The sequence below is a fragment of the Xenopus tropicalis genome, chromosome 1 (genome assembly GCF_000004195.4).
Source record: "Xenopus tropicalis strain Nigerian chromosome 1, UCB_Xtro_10.0, whole genome shotgun sequence".
NCBI classification, from domain to species: Eukaryota; Metazoa; Chordata; class Amphibia; order Anura; family Pipidae; genus Xenopus; species Xenopus tropicalis.
The window spans coordinates 205,373,373-205,385,607 of NC_030677.2; the positions used below are offsets into that span (position 1 = coordinate 205,373,373).

The 12,235-nt window shown below is 45.6% G+C and overlaps 1 protein-coding gene across 1 annotated transcript in view; it reads right to left on the reverse strand.

The window, feature by feature from the left end:
• Nucleotides 1–11,861, reverse strand: part of cfap53 (cilia and flagella associated protein 53) — an 11,973-nt gene extending 112 nt beyond the window's left edge. Inside the window, 9 exon segments of the mRNA NM_001126809.1 lie at nucleotides 1–299; nucleotides 1,447–1,549; nucleotides 2,478–2,694; nucleotides 4,249–4,467; nucleotides 5,263–5,557; nucleotides 7,112–7,285; nucleotides 8,964–9,193; nucleotides 9,736–9,865; nucleotides 11,836–11,861. The exon segment at nucleotides 1–299 is cut by the window's left edge and continues 112 nt beyond it. Of these exon segments, the coding sequence (NP_001120281.1) occupies nucleotides 59–299; nucleotides 1,447–1,549; nucleotides 2,478–2,694; nucleotides 4,249–4,467; nucleotides 5,263–5,557; nucleotides 7,112–7,285; nucleotides 8,964–9,193; nucleotides 9,736–9,807 (1,551 nt within the window). The 5' untranslated portion in view covers nucleotides 9,808–9,865; nucleotides 11,836–11,861 and the 3' untranslated portion in view covers nucleotides 1–58.
• Nucleotides 11,862–12,235: the final 374 nt, after the last annotated feature.

The following is a 12,235-nucleotide window of genomic DNA, read 5'->3' on the forward strand; positions in this document are numbered from 1 at the left end:
AAAAGAAAGTGACCAAATAAAGAACTTTAGCTGGAGCTGTAATGGGGAGTGAGTCCGGCTATTGTGGGAGCCAGTCCTTAGGGCTAGAAATGCGGCCCCTCCTCAAGGGGTGAATGTTCTCGTGGCCAACGTAAGGCCTAGATAGGATTTCCCGCAGTGTATTCTGATAGGCCTTCTCAGCCGCCATTCCCGCCTCGTACTCTCGCTGTTCCTCTTCTCTCTCGGCTTGCCGCTGCCACTGCTGATAGGCCACCTGGCTAAGGAGATCCTGCTGGTACTGCTGTGCCAGGTTCATTTGCCTGGAAAGACATATAAGATGGTCAATGTGGGTGCAAGAAGTACAGGGTATGGGTGTTACATTTCTGTACTTGCCAGCTGGTCAGTGGCAGATGTAAGAAGTCACAATCAATGCAAGCACGCAGGCGCCATATTGTGGGCACTGTTATTAAAGCAAGTCTTGTATCGCCCCAAGATCCTGTGTATGCATCAAAAAGGGGGACCAATGTCCATGCCCAGGCACAAGCTACACAATTATAGAGTGTGAAGAGGGGGAACGTGAGGAGGGCAGTGACAAATAGTAAGTGCTGAATGGAAAGTGAAAGTAATTGCCTCTATGTCTAAGGCATAGAGGCGGGGCAGGCAATATATGATTGACAGCTCAGATTTTTAAATACATTTATAACAGGTATGGATATTTAAACCAAAAAAAGAATATGGGTTTTATGTCGAATTTGCAAAGGACTTTTATTATACAGCTTTTTATGTCTGGGTAACAGGTCGCCTTTAAAGGGGAAGGAAAGGCTAATAAAGAGTTAATCCCAAGCTGCAGGCATACCTTCAGCTCTCTCAATAGTGCCCTTACGTCTCCCCATATGTCACCTGTTCAGATGATCAGAAGCCAAACAGGAAGAAAAAACACTGAGCTGTGTAAAGAAAGTTCCCATAATGCCTCACTCCTGCACCAAGACCCAGACCAGTGCACATGCTCAGTTAGTAAGACTATGAGTCAGCTTCTTGCTGATTGGCTCAGATCCACATTCCTAAGGGGGGGGAGTGAGTTCTTAGCATTCTTGAGGGAGGGGGGAGCAGGAGAGAGCAGAGAGCTGCGTGTATGTGGCACATGAATTACAGACACAACAAATCTTTTGACAGAGGACTCAGTGCAGCATTTCTGTGAGTGCTTATGGCTGTATTTACATAGACCTTTCTGATAAAGCTTACTGAGTTTTTACCTTTCTTTCTCCTTTAAAAAGCAAGAGCTGACAGGGCAATGGTTCCACACTAGTACCTGTAAATACTGGGATAGCACATAACTGTTCTGTTTTATAGAATGCCAAAGGCACACAGGGTGATTGCCATCATTTTGGGCACCATGTGGTTTCCAGCTAAACAGGCGGGCAACAAAACACTGGGAATTTCCCCTCTATTGACGTGAATCCATCCTACCTGGCATTTCTTTCTGTTTCAAGCTGCTTGTGCTCTTCTGTTGCCCTTTGCAGCAGCTCCTTATCTTGGGCAAGCTCTTCCTGTAGCTTTGCGTTCTTCTCCACTATGGAAACAGAGATGAGTCAGGAAGCTGGGCACAAAACTACACATTCCATTTAGACACACTGGTAACTCTAACATGGTCCTGAAGAAGCAGTCGGTGGCTAAACAGGGTGCATACGTGCCCACAGAGCAGATTTGTGCGTTACTCACCTGGCTGCAGACAAACATGGGGTCATGCAACAAACTCTGCCTATGTCGGCCAGCTTTAACATTGAGTGTTGTCTATATAAAGGGTTCAACTTACAGCAAGGAATTGAGGGTGTATTAAAACTATAAATGAATTAAAGGACAAATCTAAAAAAGTAATTCAATTCATTAGGCAATGTGTTAGAAATTTTTAGTATATACATTATAGATGTCCAACCCACGACTCTCCAGCTTTGGCCACAGATCAGACATTCACTCAAGTTAAGCGTCCAGAGCATCATCCATTCAGCTTTGGACCTCAAAGAACTGGCCATAAGATTATGTCAATGAGACTGAGCAAAGTCCCAGTGATCTTTAGGGTGAAGACACACTGAGCTACTAGTAGCAGCTACTTTTTCATGGCTACTAAACTCCAGAAAATCCCCTGCCATAGACAATACTGAGAATTGCCTCTGCTAAAACACCTGTAGGGACAATTATCAGTAAATGATCAGCATTGTCTATTTTAGTAGCCACGACAAGTAGCTGCTACTAGTAGCTCCGTGTGTCTTCACCCTCAAAGTTAAACTGCCAACAGGATTGAGAGACTGTTGCTGCTGCTTCTGTTTGTGAATGCAGGGGGGATAATGACAATAGGAACCTTGGGACTGTGGCTAATGGAAAGTGGCAAGAGGGGGAAGCACTAGTAGCGACACAGGGGAGAATTATCTTTGATTCTCCATGTAAAATGCACACTCCTGTAGGTGCAACATAGTGAATGTGCTAGCAACAGAAATCCTTACACTTTTCATGAATCTGGACTCTGCGCGTGTCCATAACATCCTTCATCAGGCGGTTCCGTGCCTCTTTCTCCTTTCGCATCTGTTCTGTTTTCTTGGCCCAGGATTTCTCCAGCTCTGCTTCAATCATCTTGTCCATTTCTCTCTCCTGGCGCTTCTCTTCTTCCAGCTGCTGAGCGAGGTATTCCCGATAGATCTGCTGCTCTTTCTTCAGCTCCATCTGTAACACAAGCACTGAATCCAGCAGGCCATACATGGTGTATTTTGTTACCTTTACTCCAACTGTTTCAGCTTTAACAGAAAAGTACGGCAGCACACAGCCATGCAGTTTTTTTTATTGGTGGTCAATTCTACTTATTTACCAGGTCCCACTAGCCAGGGGGCCCAGGTCTGCAGTTTACTAATTACTGGGGCCATCTGTGGTGGAGGGCCCTGATTTAAAGTGTGTATATAACCCCACATATTGTATTTATAAGTGAATAAAAGGGTAAGCTCTATTTCAGCAGGAATGGTTGAACACTCTCAGCCAAGTAATGTCAACAGTGTATAAAAAAACTATACAGAATCATTACTGGCTGCTCACAGTTGGTGTAAGTTGTGTCTTTCTCTATCGCTTCATAACTCTGCACTATCACAACTAGAACTTACAGCACTGATATTTAACCTATGGCTATATCTGTAGTTTGGCTTCTGGGAGATGTAGCTGAGGACACAGGTTGGCATACACTGTGTTACTGTATAAAATATTATAGATATATTTGGGCCTCTGTGGAATGAAAGGTTGCTACCATAAAGGGGTGGTTCACCATTAGGTTAACTTTTAGTATATTATAGATTGGACAATTCTAAGCAACTTTTCAGTTGGTCTTCATTATTCATTTTTTATAGGTTTTGAATTATTTGCCTCCTTCTTCTGTCTCTGCAAGTTTCAAACCGGGGTCACTGACCCGGCAGCCAAAAACTACTGCTCTGTGAGGCTCCAGTTTTATTGTTTTTGTTACTTTTTCTAACTTATTTTACTATTCAGGCCCTCTCCTATTTATATATCAATCTCTCATTCAAACAACTCCCTGGTTGCTAGGGTAAGTTGCACTCCAGTGACCAGATAACTGCTTAAACTCCAAACTGGAAAACTGCTGAACAGAAATTCAAATAATTAAAAAACTACAAATAATAAAAAATGAAGACCAATTGCTAATTGTTTCAGAATATTACTCTCTACATCATACTGAAAGTTATATACTATTAAGTAAGTAAGTAAGTAAGTAGAGTTTTATTGTCATCCCAACAATATACTTACAAGTACACAGTGGGACAAAATATCGTCCTCCTGAATTAAATATTAAATCCATTCATTTGGCGAGGTCTCCAAATAAGCTTATCTGTCCCCCAATATGCCCACATAAGGTGGGCAATATTGTTCTAATCTTCTTCTAACCCTAGGGCCAAGCGATCGCATAACAATGAAGGGGATAGTCGCTGTCAGAGCGAGGAGTACATCAATAAGCTGATGAGATCCTCGATCAAATGGGAAAATCAAGCCTGCCCGATCGACATCTGGCAGATTTTCAGCCACATATCAGTCAGGGAGGCCCCATATACAGCAGATAAGCTGTCAAATAAGTGTTGAATTGGACTCGAATTGGCAGCTTAAATCTCCCGGTGTATATCCACCTTTAATCTAGTGCTCTTTTCCCTCTTGCTTGGTTGCAGAGACGCCTGGTGGTAACTCGGGGTAATGCATGTTACCTACAGGTTGGCTGATTTTCCTCACCTTACGCTGGCGTTTCTCCTCAGTGTCATCCTGATAGCCCTGCATAACATGCTCTAAGATCTTCATGTCGAGGGCCAGCTCCTCCTGCTGTTCACGGGCCAATCGTTTCATTTTTAGCCGGATTGAGTCCTCCAGCATGCTTTTAACTTGCAATCTATTTTGTTGCTTCTCTTTTAAACTCCTTTCTTCCTCCAGCTTAATGAGGCGCCGCTCTTCTGCCTATGGGGGGAGAGAAATAACGTCATTATTACAAGCATATTGGTGCAGGCCAGATGGGACACTGAAGGAACAGTAACGCCAAAGACGTAAAGCATTTTAAGGTATTTGAAATATAATGTTTAATTACCCTGCACTGGTATAAACGTTGCGTTTGTTTGAGATTAATCACTATAGTTTATATAAGTAAGCTGCTGTGTAGCCATGGTAGACCTTCATGACTTCAATCCAGGGCCCATCATGAGCACAGGGTCTCAGATCTGGAATTTACACCACAGTTTGGAAATCCAAAATAACACAGGGATGCTACACATGGGAACCAGTACAGCAGCCCTATAAAACCCCTATACACTATATGGTCAGTGTAGTGGTGGGTTTTGTTTAATATAGGGCAAAGCAATATTGCTTAATACACCACCCACTACCTGCATAAACCAAGAAGCAGCAACTGGTCCACTGGTGCATGTGTAGGCGGAGTGTGCTGACTATTAAGCAGCTCTCTTAATAGCTAAGGAGACTCTGTGCCAATCATATCTTCCTTCCATAGGCATGATGTCAGCCCTGCTGTGAATGCTCAGGAAGCAAAGCATTGTGGGATGCAGAACTCAAATGCAATACTGTATATGGTGATCCCAGAGTTCACCTCACACCCCCTTAGTAGCTGGGTAGTTGGGAAAACCAACAACTTTCCACTACTGAAGTTTTAGGGGTGCTATCTCTGTACCCAGGAGATTGAGAGACCCAGCATTGGTGCTCAATAAAACATGTGGCTGTAGGTCATTCCAGAATTCTGCTTACCACTAACTTAGATTCTTCGTCTTTTAGCCATTTCTCCTGCATTTTCTGGGCCTCGGAGGCGGCTTTCTGAAGAGAGGCGATTTCCTGATTGAGCTCCATTCGCTTCTGACGTTTCTTCTCTTCCTGCTCCTCTTTAGCCAATCGGTCGTGTTCCCACAACTGATCAAAGATGGTGTCCTCCTCCTTGCGCTGGCGGTTTATCTCCTCCTTTAGTGCAATCTGGGCCATCCTTTCTGTGCAAACCTCATTTAGATGAATCTGGGACCTCAATGAGCGCAGTTCCTCACATTGATCCCTAAAGAGAAGAGACATATCTCATTCAGACAAACCTAACACATGCTTGCTTGTGGGGGTTCACTCGCTGGTAGGCTGCAAATGAGGCAACTGCACACACCAAGACCGGTGTAAGGGCTTCCTGCCCGCGTTTATTTTTCAGCGGTTGCAGAAGTTTCCCCTCGCAGGGGGTATAAAACAAGAATTGGAACAGAAATATCAAGCCTCCTGGCTAACACAAAAATAAATGCTTCTCTTTCTCCTGAAGCTGAGCAAATCCAGCAGCGTGTCTCTCTCTCACACACACAGGCTCATCAGCTCCCCTGCACAGCTTCAGGTGTACTACAAATAGGCCTAGGGCCTCCTGAAAACCTGGCCTATGGATTTGGGAATCCACCCACCCTGCTCTTGCGGATTCCCCGTAAGACCAGCCCCGGATCAACAATTTAAAAAACTGCAGAGAAACAAAGTGTTTCTATGCCCCAAAACACTGCTGGTCTCACCTCAGTAAAAATGTCTGAGAATCCGTGGCCCAACATACCTGTTGTCAATCACTTTTCCCCAGGAAACCGGGGACCTTTTTGTCACCATACCACAGCTGTTCAGCTCTAAAGGCTGGAGTTGTAGCTGCTAGGGATAACTACCTGCTAGGGTCCTATTATCCTTAGCAACCAGACAGCGGTTTGAATATATGACTGAATAAGGAGAACTCTTGAATAACTTTCTAACTATTAGTAAAGAGAATGTGAAAAAGAAATTAGCATACAAAACTACCCTGACAGATTATTAATTTTTACTGCATTTTACTGCAGGTTGTACAACACTAAAGTGTTAAGGTGGCCATACATGTGAAGATCCACTAGCTTTGTGAGGTCGCCAAGCGAGCGGATCTTCTCTCGATATCCCCACCTACAGGTGGGCGTTATCGGGAAAATGTAGGCTTATTCGATCGTTTGGCCCTGGGGCCAAGCGATCGAATTATATTTGGAGCAATGGGCGCAGTCGGTTTGGGGACCGCATCAAGGAGCCGATGCGGTCCCCGATCCGACTAAATCTTTTAACCTGCCAGATTTATATCTGGCCAATTTCAGGCCAAATATCGGTCGGCATGCCCCTCGTTCCTGCCCCTACACGGGCCGATAAGCTGCCGAACCGGTCCAAGGTACTGATATCGGTAGCTACAATCGGCCCGTGTATGGGGACCTTTACTGTTGTTATCTTGCCCTGCTGCTGTCATCTTGACCTACTATACCCCACTCTTTCTACTTGTAAATCTGCAGAGACCCACAATATGCAGGGCTCACAGCTCTGACTACTGCAGAGTACCACTTACCTTGCATTTTGTCTGGGCAGAGGACATCAGTGGCACAAATTACTAATGCTTCTGTCTGGATAATGTAGATTATTGGTCATTCATTCATACATATGTTGTACATGAGTGAGCATTAAATCATTCTATGCCACTGTGGATCACATAAAGTGACTGACTAAAAGCCACTGGTCAAGTAAGAAGTCTAAACCTGTTTGGTGATATTTGTTAGTCAATCAACCCCCAACACCATGTCTGTATTGTTACCTGAATTGCTGCTCACGTTTCTCTGCTACAAAGTCCATTCGTTCCTTTTCTCTCTTTTCTCTGAGGCTTTTCACTCTCTCTCTCATTTTGGCCTGTCTTTCTAGAGTGGTTTCCTCCATAGCCTCCATTTCCTTAATATGCTCCATCTCTTCCCTCTCCAGTAAGGTGCTGAGCCTGAAACAAGTAGGGGCACAAACAGGCAAATAAAGCTTTCAAAAGAACAATCAGGCAGGCTAAAATAGAGAATGGAAAGGGGCATTACAGCGAGGAGTAAAATAAATTCTAAAATATTTTTTAAACATGTAAATAGTTAAAAAGAAGTGTTATCAGAGGGAGGTTAATTGGTTAATGAGAGTAGGGAAAAAAAGAGTTTTTTTTAGGAGAGGGCAGATATTCCACGCACAACAAATCTTGCCTTTAATAGATCCAACAATGCACTGGAGCCCATTTGGATGGACTGCACTGATGTACTTTGTAATTAAGGTGCGTAAATGTGGCAATGAGGGTAACTAGGGGTTACTGCTGTTTCTATGTGATTTACATTATGGGATGGGGGACAGTTTAGGGAGTGTTTAGTAAAAGTGTTTTGTAAAACTCTGCAACCAAAATGACCAAAATCAGTGTGTGCATCAGTGTGTTAGAGGGGTTTCCTTTTAAAGGGAAACTATACCCCCAGAATGAATACGTAACCAACAGACAGTTTATTTTATATTAAGTGTCCTATTAAAGAATCTCCCCAAACTGGAATATATATATCAGTAAATATTGCCCTTTTACACCCTTTCCCTTGAGCCGCCATTTAGTGATGGGCTGTGTGCCCCCTCAGAGATCAGCTGACAGGAAGTGATGCAGCTCTAACTGTAACATGAAGTAGTGTGGGAGCAAAAGGCAGAACTCTGCCCATTCATTGGCTGATGGGGCCTAGCATGTATGTGTGCCTTGGCTTGTTTGTGTGCACCTTACTGCTATGATCCCAAGGGGCAGCCCTTAATTCTCAAAATGGCAGCTTTCTATTTAGGATTCCCAATGGCACATACTTTTTTAGTAGTATGTTTTTATGAAAATGGTTAATTTAGATGAAGCAGGATTTTACATTTCAGCTGTTTATGCAATAAATTTTTATAGAGACCTACATTGTTTGGGGGTGTAGTTTTCCTTAATTAAAATGAACTATACACTGGAGGTCATTAGGATGGACTGAAACTGATGGACTTTGTAACTAAAGTGTATAAATGTGTTGTTGTAAAAGAACAATCAAAAAGTTCACTTTTTCATTCCCTTTATTTAAATGTAGGTTTTTCCTTACCTACCCTAAAAGGCTAACAATGCACATACTGATTTTGGCCATTGACGCCCCCTGAAAACAGGGCATAACACTTCCTAAATTGTACTCGATTCCTTTAATGGAAATCACATAAAACCAGTAGCAATGGTGCTTATATTCTTTTTGGACAATAATTTTGTTTAAATCACAGCTCCAATGACATTTCCATCATCATTTTATTATAAACTGGCCCCAAACATGTGTTATAGTAAGTAACCGGCCCATCATATGGAAGCAGCTGGACACCATTGGCACAACATATTAACCTTGAGTTGATTCCAACTTGTTTTGGGATTATTCTGCGCAAATCAAATGAGCTACTTATACCGAAATATGCTGTGGGATAATACATAAACAAATCAGTATTGGTTGCTAATGTGTTATGGTTTGTGTGGCCACTCATTCACCTGCTCTGCAAAGGGCACCTTCTGTTATACTTTAATATTACTCCTGCCCCCCCCCCTCCCCATTCAACAATTCTGGGCAAATGAATGCAGGCAACAAATAAACAGCAATACAAGTCATCACCTCTCTCTTCTCTCCTCGAGATGCATTTTGTACTCCTGCATTGTCCGATAAACCGCCCTCTGCACCGTGTTGTGCAGTAACTTCTTCTCTGTAACCCTCGCCCATTCATTCTTCACACGTTCTGTGGTGTTCTGCTTTGTGAAGGTGAGCATATGTTCTCTGGCCTCCTCATACCGTCTCCTTTCAAGAATGGCAAAATCTATTGGCCGGCTAGAAGGGAACTTGGCCACCTTTTGGTAAGAAGAAATTCATAGAGTCAGAAAAGGGTTTATTAAACCCAAATCAACAGTAAAAGCACGGTCATATCTCACATTTCCATTAGCTAAACCATGTTCGTATCCATGGTATGGTTGGTTTAGCCCAGTGGTGGGCAAACTATGGCTGCGGGCCACGTCCGGCCTGTTGGTCTTTTTAATCCGGCCCCCCGACTCCACAAGTCTCATCACACGAGACTTGGCGTCTGGGGACTGACAAGCTGGAATGGTGTAACGCTGGCCTGGCCTGGCCAGTCTGTCAATTTTTAAGAGTCAATATGGCCCCTGAGCCAAAAAGTTTGCCCACCCCTGGTCTAGCCATTAATACATTTTATCAGCCTATCAGCGCACACACATAATGGATAGGCGTTTTGGATCAGAAAAGCTGACCCCTTTGCCACTAGTTTTAAGAATATTCAAAGTTTAATATGACTTTGCAATCAGCTAGTAATGGCGAGACATTGGACATGATGGATGGAAAAGAAAAAGTATAACAAATATGGGAAGGATTTACTTACTACTGCTACGGAGTGCGGCTGAGGTCCCGTTACCTCCCTAAGGCGGGGGCGGCTCCTTTGGCTGTACAGCATGCTTTCTCCCCAGCCGTGCTGTACTGCAGTGCCTCTATCCTATTGGGACACACAGCTCCTAGATAAAGAGAAATAAACTCATGAAAGAAGGAAATGTAGCACAAACATCTGATTTAGAATCTCAGTCATTTCATCATTCCCTCACATAAAATAGTAAAGGGGTCTGCCTTGCATTGGCACTGACTCTGTGTTCATATAACTAGGAGCTCCTGCTGGAAAGCAAGGATTTGCTGCAAAGACTGTGAACATGGATACCAGGAAATCTGCTCCCCCAGCAGGGTTGCCATCTATTTTTTACCAGCTTTAACGACCTTTAACCCTTCCATAGGTATTCGGACAAATCTTTCACAATGGATTCAGGGTTCGGCTGAATGCAAAAAAGTGGATTTGGTGCTTCCCTATTAAGAACCAACAATTATTACATTGTGCTGCTGTATACAACATTATATATATACCGGGGCACATTTACCAGTGCTACAGGTAAAAGAGCTGGAGTACTGAAGGGTGCCAAATTAGGGACCTTTATGACTGGCCCACAGGAACACAGGCAGGGTGCCCATCACTGATCCCCAGCACTGGGCCAACTCAGTCCCTTTGTTAAATGTATAATGAAGCAGTAAAATCCTTAGTGAATAAGATAAAAGTGAGTGTAGGACTGGCCAGACCGGGGGGGTAAGTGAGTGTAAGACTGGCAAGACCGGGGGTGAGTGAGTGTAGGACTGGCCAGACTGGGGGTGAGTGAGTGTAGGACTGGCCAGACCGGGGGTGAGTGAGTGTAGGACTGGCCAGACCAGGGGGTGAGTGAGTGTAGGACTGGCCAGACCGGGGGTAAGTGATTATAGGACTGGCCAGACTGGGGGTGAGTGAGTGTAGGACTGGCCAGACTGGGGTGAGTGAGTGTAGGACTGGCCAGACTGGGGGTGAGTGAGTGTAGGACTGGCCAGACTGGGGTGAGTGAGTGTAGGACCGGCCAGACTGGGGGTGAGTGAGTGTAGGACCGGCCAGACTGGGGGTGAGTGAGTGTAGGACGGCCAGACTGGGGGTGAGTGAGTGTAGGACTGGCCAGACTGGGGGTGAGTGAGTGTAGGACTGGCCAGACTGGGGTGAGTGAGTGTAGGACTGGCCAGACTGGGGGTGAGTGAGTGTAGGACCGGCCAGACTGGGGGTGAGTGAGTGTAGGACCGGCCAGACTGGGGTGAGTGAGTGTAGGACTGGCCAGACGGGGTGAGTGAGTGTAGGACTGGCCAGACTGGGGGTGAGTGAGTGTAGGACTGGCCAGACTGGGGGTGAGTGAGTGTAGGACTGGCCAGACTGGGGGTGAGTGAGTGTAGGACTGGCCAGACTGGGGTGAGTGAGTGTAGGACTGGCCAGACTGGGGGTGAGTGAGTGTAGGACCGGCCAGACTGGGGGTGAGTGAGTGTAGGACCGGCCAGACTGGGGGTGAGTGAGTGTAGGACTGGCCAGACTGTGGGGTGAGTGAGTGTAGGACTGGCCAGACTGGGGGTGAGTGAGTGTAGGACTGGCCAGACTGGGGGGTGAGTGAGTGGGTAGGACTGGCCAGACTGGGGTGAGTGAGTGTAGGACTGGCCAGACTGGGGGTGAGTGAGTGTAGGACTGGCCAGACTGGGGTGAGTGAGTGTAGGACTGGCCAGACTGGGGTGAGTGAGTGTGGGACAGGCCAGACTGGGGTGAGTGAGTGTGGAACATACAGACTCCGTGCCGGTGCCCAGGTGCCAATGTGCTGCCGAAATACATTCCCACTGGTTATTCAAATCCCCAAGGGGAGCTGGAATATGGCTTTGGTGCCCCCATAGCGCTACCTGTGGCCCTGTCATTTGAAAGCACAGGAGCCCAAACAATAACATTGCCTGGAAGCCTGTATAAAGCCTGGCTAGAGCGATAAGACCATAATGAACCTTTGCCAGAGCAGCCCACCCAGACCTCAGCAGAAACTGCGCGCAGAGGATACTGGGAGTTGTAGTGCGGGATAAGCAGTGCTCTACTTCGCTGTACATTATACCCCATTACCTGATTCCCGCTGTGCCGGAACTTCCCTGCACCTTTAGCTGCCCACACTCTCCGCAAGCCTCTACGCTAAAGAAGTAGCCATGGCATCTTGTTGCCAAGGCAACGCGAAACAGGAAGGGACATGCCAGTCTCCGACAACAAACGTGTTTGTGCTTCCGCGCCATCAGCGCCCTAGTGGCCAACAGAGGATACTGCAATGGAGCGGATAGGTTATAGCGTCCCACCGCTTACTGAGCCAGGCTGGCTGTCCCTATCCAATCACTGCCTCTGTATTCCATGGTTGGCGGGTTTTCCGCCAAATTGGGCTACTAAACCCGTCAAGGTGCAAATTTGGGCTAGTTTTTGGAGCCTTGGCGGGTTTGTAGTTTTGAAACTAGCCAAAGTTTTTTATCCTCTGACA